Raw genomic sequence first — 19,943 nt, forward strand, 5'->3', positions numbered from 1 at the left:
TATATATATATATATATATATATATATGACGATTTAGGATTCTGTTAATTTCCATGCATGTTTATGCACGTACAATGGACTTTTCTTCCGAGTGATTGATTATTGTTTGAAATGATGAAGGCGTTTTATTTGGCTGGCGGAGTACCGAAAAAGGGGCAACAAGAAGGAGGCAGATTTGAAGAAGAAACATTCCACAACATTCTCAAGGAATTCGATACAAACCTGTTGGCCGAGGCATTCGATATGCCCGAGGAGATTGTGAGACAGATGCAAAAGGGTGGCGAGGAGCGAGGACTCAGCGTGATTGCCCAAGAAAAGATGAGCTTCATCAGGCCTGATGAACAAGAAGGATGGGGAAAGCATGAAGAACGGTACGATAACGGGCTGGAAGAAACTTACTGCTCCATGAAAATCAGCACAAACGTTGAGAGCCGGAGAGAAGCCGATATATACTCCAGGCAAGCCGGAAAACTAAACGTCGCTGACAAGCATAAGCTTCCTATACTCAAGTTCTTGGACATGAGCGCTGAAAGAGGCGATCTATTCCCGGTAATCAACCAAAATTTTCCGCTGCCTACTCTTAAATTAAATCAAGATTACTTGCAAAGTATAAATAATATTTTGGGTTAATTCAGAACGCGTTACTGAGCCCGGATTGGTCCATGCAAGGCCACACAATTGTGTACGTGACCCGAGGCGATGCTCAAATACAAATATCGAACCACAATGGGGAAACCCTGATGAACGACAAGGTTAACAAGGGCGACATGTTCGTGGTTCCTCAGTACTACGTCTCCACAGCACGCGCAGGAGAAAGCGGCTTCGAATGGGTGGCCTTTAAGACAACAGGATGGCCCATTCGCAACCCTCTTGCTGGTTACACCTCCGTGATCAGAGGCTTGCCGCTACAAGTCATAACCAACTCATATCAGATTTCACCGAAACAGGCCGAAGGGTTGAAGATGAATAGAGGCGGACAGAGTTTCTTGATGTCCCCCGGCCGCGAAAGGCAATTTTAGAAGGGATTTGTACGTACGTTGTAGTAACTAATGCTGGCACGTTACTTGTATTTCTTGGCGCACGCGACTAAACTTTATGTGAGCAAAACCTAGCTATGGTTTGCATGGTGGCTGTAAGAATAATCCTGTGCGGGAGACCAAGTGTTGTCAGCGCGTTATTAATAAAGTGCATGTTTTGAGGTTTTTCCTTTTCAATAAATAAATTCGTATGCATTTGTGGGAATAATTTCATTTTTTTTTTCATTTGTTGTTCCGTAATTTTATCAAGAGATCAAATTATTTATGGCTTTCGTGTGTAATTCTAGCGTAGAAAACTAGCACTGATCCACAGCCATGCATGCTTCTGATGTTTGATTTTGGAGAACTCAATTAGGGCTCGAATATATGATGGATCTTTTTTGAGCTTTGAATCGAGTTCGAAATCCAGATCCAGGTTATAAATCGATTTGAGTTTTAAGTTTTTGTAAACATTCCAAGGAGACATTCAAATGAAATGTTCATATACGTGATTGATTATATAAGGTTGTGGCATGCTAGCTATTATTTAATACTTTAATTTCTTGGAACAAAAAACACTAATATATAACTCCTATCCCTAGGGTAAATTCACCAAAGATGACAGTCAAATTAAGGACAACATTATATTATAATATTGTTCTCATCACCGATATTTTGAGTCTCTGTGCCCCCACGACTATATGGAAAACATACGTTGGTCTGCCTAGCTCCGATCGGGAATGTACCATGGGGAATTGGTTTGGCAGTAAATGCAAGCATGCATGTGTTTATAACTTAAGAAGCTAGGAACATCTTGGTATTTAAAGGCAGTTTCTAGACCGATATGGTGCACAAAATGGGGGGATAACTGAAAAAACTGACCGCCGACGACTTTCCTGGGAAGTCGATGAACAATCACTCAAAACTTTCTGCAAAATGCTATGAAATTTCAGAAGATAATCTGTTTCTCAATTTCTATTTTCGAACAATATAATATACGTTTAGCTTTTGCTTTGATTATACTTCTAGTTCTGTTGCAAATATACATGTTTACTTTCATTCTTAATACAACTTTTTATGCAAACCTACTTCAACTCGATTTACCAACCCTATTGAGCTGAAACTCCTAACAACTATCTTTTTAACTCAATCTGTTAAGAAATAACTTTCTGACAGTACAATGTTTCTCACAAGACAATAAACTCGAGAATACATAAGGTAAGTGAGAACAAATGAGTGCACTGAATGACCCTTAAGTGACCTGACAGAAATATGAGGCGTGCAAAAATAAGCTCGAAATAAGTCTCTTAAGAGATGCTGATGATTGAAGAATGCTTGATATCGATTAAGAATTTGAGACGCAAAAGTTCTTGATTTTCTCTGATGCACCCTTCTTTATATAAGCACTCACTACAAGAAAATTTAAAATCAACAACGCACCTACGACAACGGTTTTAGTACAACGGTTATTATTAAAACCGTTGTCGTATGCTTTTTAACAACGGTTTTAGTGAAAACCGTTGTCGTAGGTGCGTTTTTTAAGCAAAAGACAACGGTTATGAAAACTGTTGTCTTTTGGGGGTCAAAGACAACGGTTTTTAGGGTCAATGACAACGGTTCTATAAAACTGTTGTCTTTGAGCGTTTTTTATGGTCAAAGACAACGGTTTATAGAACTGTTGTCTATTAGCGTTTTTTTTACAATCGACAACAATTTTAGAAAACCGTTGTGGATAGAAATGATTTACAACGTATTTAACGATGGGTTTGCTGAAACCGTTACTAAATTTAGCGACGGTTTTACAAAATCATCGCTAATTTAAAAATAGCGACAGTTTTTCTTAAACTGTCGCTAAATTGTATAAAATCAGGTTTTGATTAAATCCGTCGCATGTTTTAAATTTAGCGACAGTGTGTTATGGTTTTAACAAAATGTAGCTCAATTTAGCGACGGTTTTATCAAACCCGTCGCTAAGTATAGCGACAGTTTTAAAAAAACTGTCGCAAATTTTAAAATTGCGACGGTTCTTGGATAAACCGTCGTTACTAGCGACGGTGTATACAAAAACCGTCGCAAATTATCTATAAATACCCGCCCATTCGGTCCATTTTAACACACACCATTTCAAAACACTTAAAATTTTTCTTCTCAAACGATTTCAGTTTCGATTTCAAGTAAATTTTTTCCCTTTATTTTTTTTTATAAATTTTTAAGTTTTAGTTAAGATCTTGAATATTGTTAGCCTATTCAAATTATAAGTTTTTTTTAAATTCATTACATTATTAAAAGTAATTTTTTTATTTTACTGAAAATATTAGCGACGGAAATCATAAAATAACCGTCGCTAAAATTAGCGACGGACTTAATGAACTAACTATCACGAATATTTAGCGACGGTTTAATAAATTGTTGCTAACTAGCGACGATTTTACACAAATCCGTCGCTAAGTGTTGATCCAACATTCATAATTATGGACTGTACTCACAATTGTCTCTCTGACAACTATGCAGAAAATGTCACGCATCTTTTTTATTTTCCCAAAAATAGTATTAGTAAATTCAAATCACTTGTACACTAGTTAAATAAGGTAATCAACAGATACTTTAATCTGTTGTAGAGAAAAAAAATACGTCCTTGTTGATTGAATTCAAAAATAAATACTCGGAGATAACTAACCGTTACGTTCAGAGAATATTTTCGGATCAGCCCAATAATCAACACGATTGTTCTAGAGTTGTCTGATTCAACTTAATACGTCTTGAACTATTGAGCACCATGAGATCGGTACATCTCTGATGTGGACTTGTCATGTCACTTCTTGATTAAGATCATTTCAATCTAGAAAATCTCATTCAATAGTTCTATCAGTTTTGTTGTCCAGTTCTGTCAGTTTTCAGTTGAGTTTTCTGCATTAATACAATTTAGTTAAATTAGTTTAGATTTATAATCAATAAAACTTAAGTCCAAATTTCATCTTTAACAATTTTATCCTTTTCAGTGATGTCAAAACTTAGCAATATTTTCAATTACTAAGAGAAACTTAAGACAATCTAGAACTATATAAATGAAACCTTTGGACTGCCATGTGAAGTTCTAACTGAGTTCCACAAGTTGTCAATTGTGAACATTTTTAAAAATCAAGGTGAAGTTCTCATTGACCGGAGCATTTTTAAGTCTTATGGGAAGAAGAAGGACATGAAGATCGAATTCAAACAACTAAATGACGTTACAACAAAGTCTCTGACAACCAAAGGAGGTTTCCTTTGATGCTTATATTGTTGAACGCTTTGATATGATGGTAGCAATTTTCATTGAGATCAATATCAACCGGTCCTCATTTCTCTACAACATTCTGGTGAACATGATTTTTTCACTAGATAAGAAACATCAAGGATTTATTGTTCCTATCTACGCGCGCCTTCTAGAACACTGCAAAGTTTAGATGGGATACTCGTCTACTATGCATATTTGCAAAGTATTGAATGAAAAATTCATTGCTGCTTACAGAGCAAAGATTGTCATCATTGAGGATGATCTGCTGCAAGTTAAAAATGAAGCAGCAGAAAAGCCGAAGAAGAAGTATCCTGCCAAGAAATCAGTGAAAAGGAAGCTATTTGTGGATTCATCTAAGTCAAACAACACAAACAATATATTAAATATTGCGAAATAATTCATTTGAGAATTGTTTTAAGTTCTACTTACATAATATATTACATAAGACTTACCATTTTCTTTGATCCAATATTGCACCAATTTCTAAATCACTTACAACGCACATGATTTCAAATGGTAAAGACCAATCAGGAGGTTGCATGTTAGTAGTTGATGTTAAAGGTCTAATGATTTTGTCAAAAGAATTTTGGCATTCTTGTGTGCATTCAAATACAATGTCTTTTGTTAAGAAGATACAAATGAGTTTAGAGATTAAGCTAAAGTTCATTATAAACCTCCTACAAAATCCAACATGTCCTATGGAAGTAGATTGACCATGCATGACATCAATTTTTTCTTTAGTAACTTCAATTCCATGAGATGACACAACATATCCCAAAACAATTTTAGATATAATCATGTAATGATTTTTTTCTGAATTTAAAATAAGACATTTTTCTACATATCTTTTTTAAAAAAAATTCAAATTTCAAGACAATTATCAAATATATTCCCAAAAACAGCTAAATCATCTATAAAAATTTCCAAACAATTTTCAACCATGTCAGTAAAAATGATTAGCTTACATTTTTGAAATGTTGTTGGGACATTGCATAAACCAAATTTCATCATTTTAAATGCAAATATACCAAGATGACATGTGAATGTTGTTTTTTCTTGATTTTCAAGTGTAATGATAATTTGATAATAGCCTGAATATCTATCAAGAAAACAGTAGTAGGAATGACATACTACTTTTCCTAAAATTTGATCCAAAAATAGTAAAGAGAAATGATCTTTTCAAGTGATATCATTTAATTTTCTATAATCAAAACACATATGCCAACTAAAAGGGACTCGATTTATTAACAATTCACCTTTGTCATTTTTTATCACTGCAATGCCATATTTTTTTGGAACTACTTGTGTTTGGCTTACCCACTTACTATAAAAAATAGGGTAAATAATTTCAACATCAAGTAGTTTGAAAACTTCAGTTTTCACAACATCTTTCATATGTGGGTTTAGTATTCTTTGTGATTGTTGGGACACCTTAGCATTTTCTTCTAAATTAATTATGTGAGTGCAAATTAGTAGATTAATGCTTTTGATATATGTTAGTGTGTGACCAATAGCATTTTATGATTTTAAGCATATCAACTAATTTATCTTCTTGACCACTTGCAAGTTTAAAAGAAATTGACATCAGATATATTTCATATTTTCCAAAAAATTCATACTTCGATTCTTTTAGCAAGGAATTTAACTTTAATACGGGTGGTTCATCTTTGTTCTCATTTCTTGCCTCCACTTCTTTTTTGATTCTATAAAAGAGTGATACATGTTAAAATCATCAAAAATCAATTTCAATATTTTGTTTGAGTATCAATTGAACAAATATTCAATTGGTCATGAGTACGCTCTTCTTTAATACTTTTTTCCACATGAGTTTCGATAATATTTTCATATTCTTTAATCTTCTTTGTCTTGTGATTGCTTACAAATATAAAAAACATTAAACTTAAAAGTCATGTTTCCAAATGATAACTTCATTATTCTGTTCCTGCAATTTATCAAAGCATTAGACGTTGCTAAAAATGGACGGCTCAAAATTACAGGAATTGACTTACAAGCTTCGACATGTTGTGTATCAAAAACTATGAAATCGACAGAATATACAAATTTATCAACTTGGACCAACATCATACCTCGTTGCACTTTAATAGATCTATTAGCAAGTAAAAACATTACTGAATTATGTTTTAACTCGCCTAGATTGAGTTTTTTAAAAATTGAATAGAGAAGTAAATTAACACTAGCTCCAAGATCAAGAAATGCTTTTTAATCTTTCATTCTCTAATAATACATTACATAGTAGGACAACAAGTGTCTTTATATTTCAAAGTATTATTAATTATTTTGAATGATTGCACGCACTTACTTGTCCCGCTAAAAATGTTTTTTTCTTTACATTCAAATTTTTTCACAGTACACAAGTCTTTCAAAAATTTGGTATAAGATGGTACATGTTTTATTGCATCTAATAATGAAATATTTACTTTTACATGTTTACAAATCTCATATATATCATAATTCAAATTTTATTTTTTTGTATTTTTCAATGGATGAGGAAATATGGTGGTGACATAGCCTGTTGAACTTCCTCTCTCGCAATGTATGAGTTCCACTTTCTTATCCTTTAGATTTGATTTATCATCATCTTCACAAATTTCAGGAATAAATTTTTCAACAAATACAAATTTAGCAAGAGTTTCTTTTAAATGTATCATGGTATGAGCCATTTAGGAATTAGGTGTCAGACTTTCAAAACCATGACGTGGACAAAGATTAATTAATTATTTATATCTATCCCATAACTGATAAAAAAATTTCCATTGTTTTTTTTTACTGAAAGTGATGATTTAAGTTTTGAAATAATTTATTCTATGAGATGAAAAAACGTTTTTAAAAATTGTTACTGCAATTCATCCAAGTTTGAATAGATCCCGATATAAGATTTTGTAGCCAACTTTATGCAACTGAATCTCATCCATCGGTGAATTTTGGCATAACCAAAAAAGAGAAAATTCTGGAATAATTTCAAGTTTGGTGTGCTCTACATAAGTAATTAAAATCAGAAGCACTAAAATTTAGCACACATAGTGTGAGAGCCCAACCCATATTTCCCCAAAGCCCAACTCATTTGATTAAGTAAGTTTTAAAAATAATAATAATAATAATAATAGAAATTCTATCAGCTTTATCGTTTTCTCTCGCCGTAAACAATTTTCATCAAGTCTTCCACCTTTGACCGCCGTATCTCTGCCCACCAGTCACCGGTTTTTGAAAGTAAAAATAGCTTCGGGAAGCTCTCGACAAGACATTAGTAGAATTTTTGGTTTTTACTTCGCCACTGGTTAGAGGAAGAATTACAGTGCATGTATCTCAAACACTCCTTAAGATGAGCTTTTCGGAGATTGTTGAGCTTCTGTTAACGAATTTTCCCAGCTATATGACTGTTATTTTCTTCTATGCTACAGACTGAAAAATCTTCTTTCCAATACAGAGGAATGTTTCATTCTTTATCAACTATGCTTCGTGAGGAAGGTTTTCGTGCTCTCTACAAGGGTTGGCTCCATTCTGTCATTGGTGTTGTAAGTCCCGGCATCTTATGTACTTTCGTATCTCTGAGTATTAATCTAATATACGAGACAACTCCCTTGTGCACGTGGAGAAGTCTAACCTAAGTGGAAGGTTTTGCCAACTATCATTGGATGAATGATCTTATTAATCTAATTCATCTTATACTTTTTACATTTCAGTTTGCAGGATCAATCAAGAACAAATATTACAACCAATCTCAATAAGATGAAGTCGGAAGTGAATGGAGAGAATTCGTTTACTTTTATGTAGGTGCTTAAATGGATCATGTGCGTCATTGTGCATTTTAGGATATATTTGTGGATATACACTCTTGTGGATATATTTTTGGGTTATGCGTACTTGTGGATATATTTTTGAGTTATACTTGTGGATTTGTGGATATATACTTGTGGATTGGCAGATATACTTGTGAATTCGTGGATTTTCGTCATTTTTAGATGAATAATTTATGAATCAAATTAATGTAATTTAAGTTATATGTGTGTGTATATATAGTGGTATTATTGAATATTAATTAAATTATTTGATAAAGTGAAAATTATATTTTTACTTCATGATTTTATTAAATTAGTGTGGTGGTGATCAAGAATTACTTCGTTAAATTAAAATTGTGTTGCAATAAGATATGATTATTTACTTCAACACTAAACTAAATAATGAAATAATAAAATACAAAATAATTCGTCATATTAAAATTGTGTCGAAGTTAAAAAAAAAAAAAAATTTATTTAATCATAACTCAATAATTGTAAAGTCGTTCTTTATTAATTAATTCGCTAAAATACAAAAAATGAAGTCTTTTAAATCGACTACTTCGTCAATAAATGTAAATTGTGAAATAACAAAATACCGAATACTTCAACAAATAAAAATTATGGCGAAGTTATAGAATATATTTACTTCATCATAGTTCCATAATAACAAAGTCGTTCGCATGAATTACGTCACCAAAATATAAAACCTGTGAAGTTATACAAAATATTTACTTCGTCAATCAATGTAAACTATGCAGTTATATATAAGTTATTACTTCCGCATTTTACAAAATCAACGAAGTAAAATTTCTTGGATACGACTTCGGTTATTATGCGAATTAAAATGGTATCCTATTACTTCACGCGCGTCTACTTCGACAATTATCTACCTATGACTTCATTGAATATGCGAAGTAAATCAAGAAAATTCTACTAGTGAGGGCTACCCAGTGATACCTATTTTGTAAGGTTTTCTCGCGACCCTGTTCAAACTCATCGAAAACCGCTGCCTGCTTCTGTCGGAATTCGTGGGACAACTCTTGTTTTACGCTCCATAGAGCTCGATTTATTATCCTTGAGTTTGATTTCGAGATGAATAACGTAATTTTAGATTTTATGGTTTCGAAAATTGGGTATTTTGATTCATTTGAATTCCAACAATTAATATATATTGTATTATTGTTTGTAGGTGCTATATCTAAGCTGATTGGAGGTATTGAGATAATTTTGAAAATTTATTTGATAATATTTCGAATTTTAGCCTATTAATTTGGGAATTTTTTATTTTTGAAATGTTAAATCATTATTGGAATGTGTTTATAACATTAGAAATATAAATGATAATTTTGTAAATTCCTAGCAAATATCGAAAATTTTAGATTCGGTACGATTGAATTTTTGAAATTTCAACTTGTATATTATTGATGAATTTGCCTGAGTTGGCACTACTAGTTGACTAGACTTTGACAGTGCACTCTACAATGTGTACTGTCAAGTCAAAACTGCAAAAGAACTATGGGAGACGCTCGAAAAGAGGTACAAGATGGAAGATGATTGCCTCAAGAAGTTCATAGTTGGAAAGTTTCTGGATTTCAAAATGATAGAATCATAATCTGCTGTGGGTCAAGTGCAAGAACTTCAAGTAATCTTACAATGCGAAACGAATGAGTCTCAACGAGCCTTTTCAGGTTGTCGCTCTGGTTGAGAAACTCCCTCCTCCGTGGAAGGAGTTCAAAAACTATTTGAAGTAAAAGAGAAAGGAGATCGGACTCGAAGACTTGATAGTGAGATTGAAGATCGAGGAAAACAACAGCAATACAGGATCCAAGACAAGTAAGATGGTTGTGAAAGTTAATATTGTGGGATCTAGCGACCAAAGAAAGAAGAGAAAGTTTGATAGGAAACAAAAACAATAAATCAAATTATCAAAAGAAATTCAAAGAAAATTCTTACAACTGTGAAAAACCAAACCACATGGCTAAGGATTGTAGGAAGCCAAAGAAAGGGAAAGAGCAAACGAATGTGGTTCAAGAAAAATAGGTACCATTTGATTTTTCTGAACTTGACTTATCTGCACTTGTTTTTTAAACAAACTTGGTGGACAACCCAAGCGATTGGTGTGTGATACGGGTGTTACCCTTTCACATATGCTCTGATAAAGAGATGTTCTCCACATACACTCTAGTTTTTGGAAGAAAGCTCTACATGGGAAAATCTGCTACATCGGAGATAATGAGACTTGGAAATATTGTCTTGAATATGATATCAGGGATAGAAGTGAGTCTTGTTAATGTACTTCATGTTCCAGACATTAGAAAGAACCTTGTGTCGGGTTGTTTTGGTCAAATATGGTTTTGGGCTTGTATTTGAGTCTAATAAACTTGTATTGACCAAGAATGGTTATTTTGTAAGAAAGAGGTATCTAGATGAGAACCTCTTCAAAATGAATGTAATAGCGGTTCGTAGCGAGATAGATGTTGGCAATAATACTAAAAGTTATTTATACTTGCTTGAGTGTTTTAATTTATAGAATGTTCGTTTAGGATACGTAAATTTTAATATTCTGCGAAATTTGATGAATTTGGAATTGTTGTCTAAATGTAATATTGATCACACACACAAATGTGAAATATGTGTTGAAGCAAAAAATGACCAAAGTGACTTTCCATTCAGTTGAATGTTGTACAAATCATCTACAATTAATTCACTCAGATATTTGTGATTTAAAGTTTGTGCAAATTAGATGAGGAAAAATTATTTCATAACATTTATTGATGATTGTATGAGATACTATTATGTATATATTTTAAGAAGTAAAGATGAAGCACTTGAGACATTCAAAAGCTATATAACCAAAGTTGAGAATCAACTTGGAAAGCGAATTAAAAGTAGTCGCATCAATAGAGGAGCAGAATATGGAGAAGCATTTGATGAGTTTTTTCCACCTTGGGCATTATAGATCAAACTACTGCACCATACCCACTCAATCCAATGGAATCGTCGAAAGGAAAAACTGAACTTTAAAGGAAATTATGAATGTCATGCTGATAAGTTCGGGATTATTCCAAACTTTTGGGGGGGAAGCGATATTTTCAGTTAATTATAATCTGAACAAGATTCCCCACAAGAAAAATAACAAAAAGCCATGAGTTGTGGAAATGATATAAATCTAACTACAAATACTTGAAAGTGTGAGGGCGCTTGACCAAAGTTGAAATATCAAAGTCAAAACAACTCAGAATTGGACCAAAGACGGTTGATTATATATTCATAGGATATGCACACATATAGATTCATAGTACACAAATCTAAAAATTGTGAAATGAGTGAAGACATAATAATTGAGTCTAAGAATGCTATATTCTTTGAAAATATATTTCCTTGAAAGGTAAGGCAAGAAGAAAATTCTAGCAAAAGAAAAAGAGAAATGATGAATGAAGGTTCTGTAAATATTAATGAACCTACACACAATAAAGATGCTAGAACAGACAATGGTCCTTCAAAAGAAGAGAAACCTTGACAAAGTTAAAAAACTAGAACTTTGAAGTCTTCAGGTCCAGATTTCCACACTTTTATATTGGAAAATAAACCAAAAACCTTACAAGATGCATTGTTTAGCCTTGAAGCTCCATACTGGAAAGAAGCTATCAATATGAAATGGACTTCATTATGCACAACCATACTTGGGAACTAGTGAATCTTCTAGCAAGTACCAAGGCATTAAGATGGACCGTGAAAAGAAAGTATAAAACCGATGGTTTGTAGAAAAGTACAAGGCCATATTGGTGAACTTGAAGAATAAATACATATAGAACAACTCAAAATCTATATAGTTCAAGGTCAAGAAAAGGAAGTTTCCTGACTCATGAAGTCCCTATATGGACTTAAACAAGCGTCTAAACAGTAGCATCAGAAATTTGACAAATTGATGTTGTCAAATATTTTTAAAATTAATGAGTGTGACAAATGTGTCTACATTAAAGACACTTGAGAATCTTTTGTAATAGAGTGTTTGTATGTAGATCAAATGCTTATAATAGGAAACAATCAATATATGATCAAGGCAATGATTAACAAAATATTTTGATATGAAATATATGAGTACTGCTGATGTTATTATAGGAATTAAAATCTCTAGAACTCGATAAGAAATAGACTTGTCCCAATCTAATTATGTTGAAGTGTCTTGAGAAAGTTTAATTCTTATGACTCATCCCCGGTAAAAACGCCCATGGATGTAAGAGTCCATTTAGGTCTAATTGTACTCGACCGGATATCGCTTGTGCGATAAATAAGTTGAGTCGATTCACGAGTAATTCTAGTGATGCTCATTGGAAGGCTTTGACAAGGGTGCTTAGATATAAGACACGCCTTGGAATATGGTTTGCATTATATAAAATATCATGCAGTGTTAGAAAGATATAGTGATGCTAACTAGATTTTTGACACCAAAGATTTGAAATCCACTAGTGTCTATGTATTTAGCATTGGTGGTGGCGTAGTTTCTTGGAGGTCATCCAAACAAACTTGCATCGCGAGATCGACAATGGAATCTGAATTCATAGCACTCGATAAAGTTGAGGAAGAAGCAGAGTGGCTTCATAACTTTCTAGAGGATATTCCATGTTGGACGAAACCAGTGCCTGCAATAATGATACATTGCGACAGTTAATCGGAAATTGCAAGGACATGAAACAATATGTAAAATGATAAGTCTCGACATATTCTTTGAAGACATAACCAAGTGTGATAATTCATCTCAAATGGAGTTATCTCTATTGATTATGTTAAATCAAAAGATAACTAGACGGATCCGCTTACAAAAGCATTAAATAAAGATCAAATGTATAACTTGTCTAGAGAAAAAGGTTTAAAACATAAAAATAAAGTTTTCATAGTGAAAACCCAACCTTGATGATTGGAGATCTCAAGAGCTTGGTTCAGTGGGAAAAATAAATTATGAAAACTTAAGCAAACACTCGGGAATTCTTCCCTTCTCATTCCTAGGACGAGTGTTGATGCCTACCAATGTAGTGAGGTTAAGTATTGGACTTTTAATGGTTCCTTAGCTTGCAAATGAGGAGTATAGTAGGATACTCTTAAAAAGAGATCACCTATGTAAGTGTGAGGATGAGCCACCTCAACGAAACACTTATGACACCAAGAAGTGCTTCATGGTCAAAACAGACACAACCAATAAAGAACTAAATGAAAATGGTTGGAAAGTTATCTTGTAGGTACTTATGTATGATTTTACATAAACATGCAAGAAAATCAAGATATCAAGTTGACTTCGTGACCTTGTAAATTCGATAGTATTATAAGGAAGGTTCAATTCCAAAAACCACCTATCTTGATGCGATATTTTCTGTGTATACTCTCTTTCAATATCACGTGCATTCATGCATTAATTTCATTCTTGTGAGAGATTGTTGTCATATTTTAAGGTTTAATGAATCGAAAGTAAGCAAAGAAAAGCTCAAAAGATTGTTTGGGCACCAGGGGAGGAGCTAAAGCGCTTAAGGGGCGCCTGAGTGCTGTTTGAAACAATCCAAGTCCCAGAAGAGGCGCCTAGGCTCCTCCCCAATGCCTGGAATTATTCCAAGGTCGTGGGGGAGAAGCCTAGGAACCTCGTGCCTCAGTGCCCTAGAATTTTCGGGGTTGTGAGGAAAGCGCTTAGCTGATTGACTGAAAGTTGCGAGTTTTAATGATATCTTGCATCTAAATGGTGTCCCTTGACTTTTTTCATCAGACTTTTTGATGAAGAGACGCCTCTTAGATGAAACAAATGCCCCTATTGATTTAGATCTATAAATATATGATCAAAGATAACGAGAAAACACTATTGATCATCGGATTTTCTGCATACATTACATTCACTTGGTCTTCTCATCTACTTTCTTGTTTTGAAAGAGAGAATACTTTATTTTTCTGGTTATTGTTATTACAATTTACAATATTGTTATTGTAAGAAGAATTTGTTGTATCTTGAAAAAAAAATTGCTATAAACTGAAGCATTAAAAGGAGACAAAATTATTCTTAAGTAGAGAGTGTCCAACATTTCACCTTAACTCATCAAGCTTGCTACAAGATTCATTTGTCATTATCGAAGATTTCAAGATATCACCAACGGACAACATGCATGCTCGAATTTTTGTAAATCCTATACCGAAGGATCGTGTCAAACTAATTTCATTCATATGAATAATTTCCATTTTCTTTCTCCTCTAACTCGGCTAATTACCACGATTTCTCACATTATTTATGCTAACACCTAGCACCACCCAAAAGATGACAACACAGGCCAAATGAAAACAACCTCTCCCCCTTCCTGGCTAGTGTACTCAAGCAATACGCAGTTGTTTATAATAGATCAATTTAATCTTCTATTTGTGAGAATATTAAAGTTTGTTTTGCAATTGTTTACTCCTGAGGGATTTTATGATATTCGAGTATTAAAATAATTCTAGTGTAAAAAAATAGAATAGATCCACAGCCATGTCTCTAAGGCTCGGTTTTGGAGAACTCCGGCTCGATTATATCGAGGTATCTGCCTTTTTGAGCTTTGAATCGAGCTAAAAATCCAGGCAAATCGATTTGAGTTTTAAGGTTTTGTTAAGTTTTAGTTAACATTCAAAGTATACTTGTGGGTATAGATTCACATACATATAGCATGCTCGTATTTAAAACCTTAATTTCTTGGAACGAAAATCACTAATAACTCCCTAATGTGAACTCATCTGCCCGAAAGATGACAGCCAAAATAAACATTATATCGAAAAGTTCCATTATTCATACAGATGGAGAAATAAGAGCTCAGTAACAAGAGCATTACAGACAACAAATGGGGCTAAAGTTCGAATGATATCATTAAAAGAAAGAAACTCTCATTTAAGGAACATATACATAGGCACACTAGGCTTGCTCTTGTACCTATAGAACACCTTCTTTTTTGTGAATGAACCATTAACTATAGTTATCACTATTTTCCCAGGCTCTCTAATGTGAAAGGAATTTCTCACAGTCGCCCCCATTTTCTTCTCCTTTTGAAGCAAGATCATGTATGAACAATCATCTTCTGGTATGAATTCCTCTTTGTAGGTCACATCATATCCGACGACCGTTACATCCCATGTCACCGTAACTTCAACCTTGCCGTAGCAGCAGAGTCAGAAGTTAGAAACACAAGAGGAAGCTCAACAGATCACAATACAGTTTTTCTTTTCAAAACAGAGAATGCTATCCTATGAATTCATAACATAAGCAAACTATGTGTCTGCAGCTGTAACATTCGAAATCTGATTTTGGTGTCTGATTTTATAACAATTCCTAGTGAAAACCAGGGGCATACCTCATTGATTGGTATCTGAATTTGGTCGGTCGTATTTGCTCTGATATTTTGTTCAAGAACTTTATCATTTGCGGAGAATTCAGTGTCATTCTCTCTTTTCAGGCCACCATATTCAACTACTATGTTTTCTGGGGTGGCATATCTACATTTCAGACCAATTCAAATGCATCAAACTTTGTCATTAAAATAGATAATCAAGATTCATAAGCTAGAAATTCACATAGACATAAAACAAAATATTTACTTGAGAAGGGTTTCTGTAACTTTTGATGGCTTCACAAAAACGAACTTGTTCTTGCTTCGTTGTGAGATGAGCCGTAAGTTTAGAGCATGTAGAGCCATAAACCAAGCTGGAACATTTATGATTAACTGCATCCATGGAATCTCAAGAACAATAACTTCATATTTCAAACTAATAACACATATACTCAAATGAATTGATTTGTCAATCGGGTCCCTTTTTTTATCTTACATTTTTGTAGACCATTCCAGGATAATGATCATGAAGCAGGGCCATCATTTTCTTGCAAATCAGCATGACCTCCTTGACTGCAGTTCCAGGAGCATTCTTCAAATCAATAATCTGAATAATCGAATCCTCTCCACCAGGCCTAAAATGGAGATTCTGAATCCCTCTTTCAACGCACTGAACCCTCCACCTCAAGAAAGCTTTGAATCTCTCACAATTGCTCGAGAATTTCTTCTTTGATTTCTTGCCCAACACATTGTAACACAAAGGGCGGCCTTCTTTATCCATACCATTGCTGAACCACAAATAATCAGGCTCAGGCCTTAAATTCTCTTCGAGAATTTTATCTGCATTAAAATCTATACGCCATTTCAGGGTCCTGCGCAGTAAAGTAAATGCCTCGTGCACCTTGTAATTCTTTGCTTTCAAGAATTTTATCAGAATGATATTTATCCCCTCGTGATTTTCACTAGGCAATAAAGGGACACCCCACAGCTTAATGTCCTTCAAATCTCCTTTCTTGGCATCTTCTTGGGAGAAAAAAATCCCTCTTTTCAGGCCAAACAGATAGTTTCCACGAATTGCATCCTCCACCCTGCATCGAAATTCAAGCAAGGCCTCCTTTCGTGATCTTTTCATTTCAACAATGGAATAGGCTGGATCACATTCTTCTTTATCAGATGATTCCAGCTCGCTTTCTTCACTGCTAGGATCTTCATCGGATCTTTCCTCCGGCATATTATTCGCCGGCGGTATGAGTCCGGCCGGTAAAGACGCGCCTGCCAGTAACCCAACTCTGAGAAAGGATTACTAGTTCCAAAATGAAAGGTTTTCAAGTCTTTTTCCTCCTTTTGTGAGCAAACGAGCTGTTGAAGGGTTGTAAAGCTCCTCAGCCAACAGTTTTTCAGGCGGCGGTGCGGCGTTTAAGGGGCCATTCTATCACCCCATTAATTTTTTCTTACACGTGTTCTTAAATTTTAAAACTTAATAATTTATATTTAAAAATTATATTAAATTTTTAATTAATGGTAATGTTGTGAAAAAGTAAAAATTTACGGTAAAAAGTAAAAATTTCAAACTCTCAAAATTATCACACTACACACTTTATAATATTTTTCTCTCAACTCAATTGTGTTTTTCTTCACAAATGAGATATCTATTTATAGAAAATCTTTACAAATAATCCAAAAATAAATTACATCATTACCTTTATCATCACACACAAATTTCAATATTCAACACCTAATTTTACCTAATTTTCAACATTCAATATTCAATATTAAAATATTAAATTTCAACACTCCCCCTTGTGATGATGATCATAATGATTGTCTTCATTACGTGTTTTTATACTGCCTAGTTAAAAACCTTACTAGGAAAAACCCATTGGGATAAAAACCATAGTAAGGGAAAAAGAGTGCAGTCACGTAAACTCCTCCTCATGTTGACACGAACAATTCTTCACAGATTTCGTAGATTGCGCATCTCAATATTATATATATGCTTTCTGAATATTGTCGTAGGAAGTGTCTTTGTGAAGAGATCTGATGAGTTTTCACTTGATTGAATGTGACGAACATCAATACATTATTCTTCTCAAGCTCCTTGGTGAATGCGAAGAACTTCGGAGGAATATGTTTAGTTCTGTCGTTTTTTATGTATCCTTCTTTCATTTGAGCAACACATGCAGCATTATCTTCATATAGTATCACAGGCTTCTCGTCGAATGATAATTCGCGTGAGATTTGGATATGTTGGGTCATTGATTTTAACCACACACATTCACTGTAATGTCCGAGATTTAATTACTGTAATCAGAAGTGAATTAATTATCAATATTGAGACTGTAGGAGCTCAAGAGGAGAAGCCGGGAGTCGGTGTATTATAAGACAAGATGTTGGACAGAACATCTGGCGCCCGAGCGGTAGGAAAAGACCGCCCGAGCGCCAATGTTGAACAAGAGGAATACTCGGACAGAAGGTTCGGCGCCCGAGCGGTAGTTTGTGACCGCCCGAGCGCAAAGTTCAATAGGGATATGTCTCGGACAGAACATCCCGCGCCCGAGCGGTAAATTGTGACCGCCCGAGCGCCGACTGAAATTCAAGAAGAATGTGCCACGTTGCTTGGACATGCAATTGATATGTATAAGTTTCTTTCTCCTTCAAAAAAACTGAAGAAAGGAAACGAGAAAGCTCCGAGAAATATCCTTACGCCTTTTATCGTGTAGATTTGTGAATTACAAAAGATCCGCCCGTTAGATTTTGAATCCGACTTCAGTACCGTGTTCCTATCGACGCAGGCTACAACTGGACGTAAGTTTTACTATGTTTCGATATGTCTTGAAATTATGATATTGTCAGAATCGTATATGATTCATATATGATGTTCTTGACATGCTAGACATCATAGAATCGAAGTCAGATTGAGAAACAAATTGATTATGAAATTGTTATGATTTTTCAGAAGTATATTGATTGATATTGGACAGATTTGGTTATTGATTGATTTTAGATGATATTGGATATTGGTTATGGATTATAATTGATATCTATTGATATTGTATTGACGGGGATATCGAGATTATTCCGTTATGTCGTTGATTTTGAGTTAGATTCAGAATTATACAGATATTGATTATAAACCGTGATATTGTATCTGTGATGTTGAGATTGACGGGGTTACTAAGACCGTATTGTTATGCCATCGAAACATCAGCAAATTGATATTGATCAGATTCAGTATTGATAGATTGTATCGTTGTATCGTTGACATTGACAGATTATATGGTGATTTGAGTATTGATCAGAACAGGTATTGAATAGAGTTATATATTGATATTGTATCTATTTGATATTGTCATTGCCAGATTGGGTATGGACAGAGTTGAATTCGAGACTTCGTCTTCGTCGGACCGAGAAGATAAAGGTATAAATTAATGTTGAGTTGGGATTGCACAACTCGATTGAGGTTTGACTCGAGTTTCCCTAAATCACATACTTTATTTTTTTGCATTGATATTTGCAATTAATGAATGAATTGATATGCTTGTTCTATTGATATATAGATAGCAGGTATTAAATGATTGGTCTTGTGACAGAAGTGCCTGATAGTGATAGAATCGTCACTGGCACATTGCACATTGTCACAGGATAGGAATATGGCGGAAGTGCCATAGTCTTTGACAGATAGGTCAGGACATCGGACGTTTGGTCATATCGAAGAGGATAGAATTGGAGTTGCTTCTATTACTGATGTTCGATATGGAAAGGGCCAAAGTCTGTGAATAAGAACGTACCACCACCCCGATCGGGAGCGTAGGTGGGTGTATGTTCTTATTCTGATCGGGATCCCTAGATTAGGACTGAGTCGAGTCTGAGTCGGAGAATCACAGAAAGTGATTCATTGATTAATATTGATTTATGAATCCTGAATATGGTACATGGAGTTATGTTCCTGATTTTGGTACATGTTTAGAATATGACTTTTTATTGATATTGATTCATGTTTCGGATTATGATACATGCGATGAATACTTTATTCATGTTTTGATTAGGATGCATGTTATGAATATCTTTTATATGCTGTTACATTGATTATATGATTGCATGTATACATGGTTTATACTGATAATGTAATTCTCACCAGAGTTATTCGGCTGTTGTCTTGTTTGTATGTGTGCATGACAACAGGTGGGACAGGATCAGGGTCAAGAAGAGAACGAGGCTGGACTAGATAGCGTGGAGATCCGGTCTCAGAATTAAATTAGGATTCAACACTGATATGTAGTTGGACCTAGTTGAATTATTATAGACAATACAAGATTTGTATGTTTATGTTTAATATGTATTTCAGATCGATTTACATTACGTTTCCGCTTTGTATTTTAAAAAAAAAAATTTAGACCCTGTTTATTATTGTTGATTAATTAGTTTCAATGACGATTAAGAACATGATTATCGTCCGGGTCCCCACATCACGGCTTGCTTCATGTAGTGCAATAATCTCGGCATGATTTGATGAAGTTGTTACGAGCGT

The 19,943-nt window shown here is 34.2% G+C and overlaps 2 protein-coding genes across 2 annotated transcripts in view; one reads left to right on the top strand and one right to left on the bottom strand.

Moving 5' to 3' along the window:
* LOC140972440 (11S globulin seed storage protein 2-like) overlaps positions 1-1,222 on the top strand; it is a 1,771-nt gene extending 549 nt beyond the window's left edge. Inside the window, exons 3-4 of the mRNA XM_073434867.1 lie at positions 104-549; positions 636-1,222. Of these exons, the coding sequence (XP_073290968.1) occupies positions 104-549; positions 636-1,019 (830 nt within the window). The 3' untranslated portion in view covers positions 1,020-1,222. The remainder of the gene's footprint in view (positions 1-103; positions 550-635) is intronic.
* A 13,636-nt stretch (positions 1,223-14,858) lies between these two features.
* Positions 14,859-16,866, bottom strand: LOC140973418 (patellin-4-like). The gene is made up of 4 exons (XM_073436179.1): positions 15,912-16,866; positions 15,684-15,808; positions 15,440-15,581; positions 14,859-15,239 (listed from the first exon to the last, which is right to left on the bottom strand). The coding sequence occupies exons 1-4, from the start codon at positions 16,644-16,646 to the stop codon at positions 14,976-14,978; spliced, it is 1,266 nt and encodes a 421-aa protein (XP_073292280.1). The 5' UTR covers positions 16,647-16,866; the 3' UTR covers positions 14,859-14,975.
* Positions 16,867-19,943: the final 3,077 nt, after the last annotated feature.

This window comes from Primulina huaijiensis, chromosome 3 (assembly GCF_012295235.1).
Source record: "Primulina huaijiensis isolate GDHJ02 chromosome 3, ASM1229523v2, whole genome shotgun sequence".
NCBI lineage: Eukaryota > Viridiplantae > Streptophyta > Magnoliopsida > Lamiales > Gesneriaceae > Primulina > Primulina huaijiensis.

What these genes read in the sequence shown, in the direction of transcription:
- LOC140973418 (XM_073436179.1), bottom strand. Translation starts at nt 16,646, where the DNA reads ATGCCGGAGGAAAGATCCGATGAAGATCCTAGCAGTGAAGAAAGCGAG. An exon ending in GTTACAGAAACCCTTCTCAA is followed by an intron (nt 15,582 to 15,683) that starts GTAAATATTTTG and finishes TCTGAAATGTAG; the next exon opens with ATATGCCACCCCAGAAAACA. An exon ending in TTCAGATACCAATCAATGAG is followed by an intron (nt 15,240 to 15,439) that starts GTATGCCCCTGG and finishes TGCTACGGCAAG; the next exon opens with GTTGAAGTTACGGTGACATG.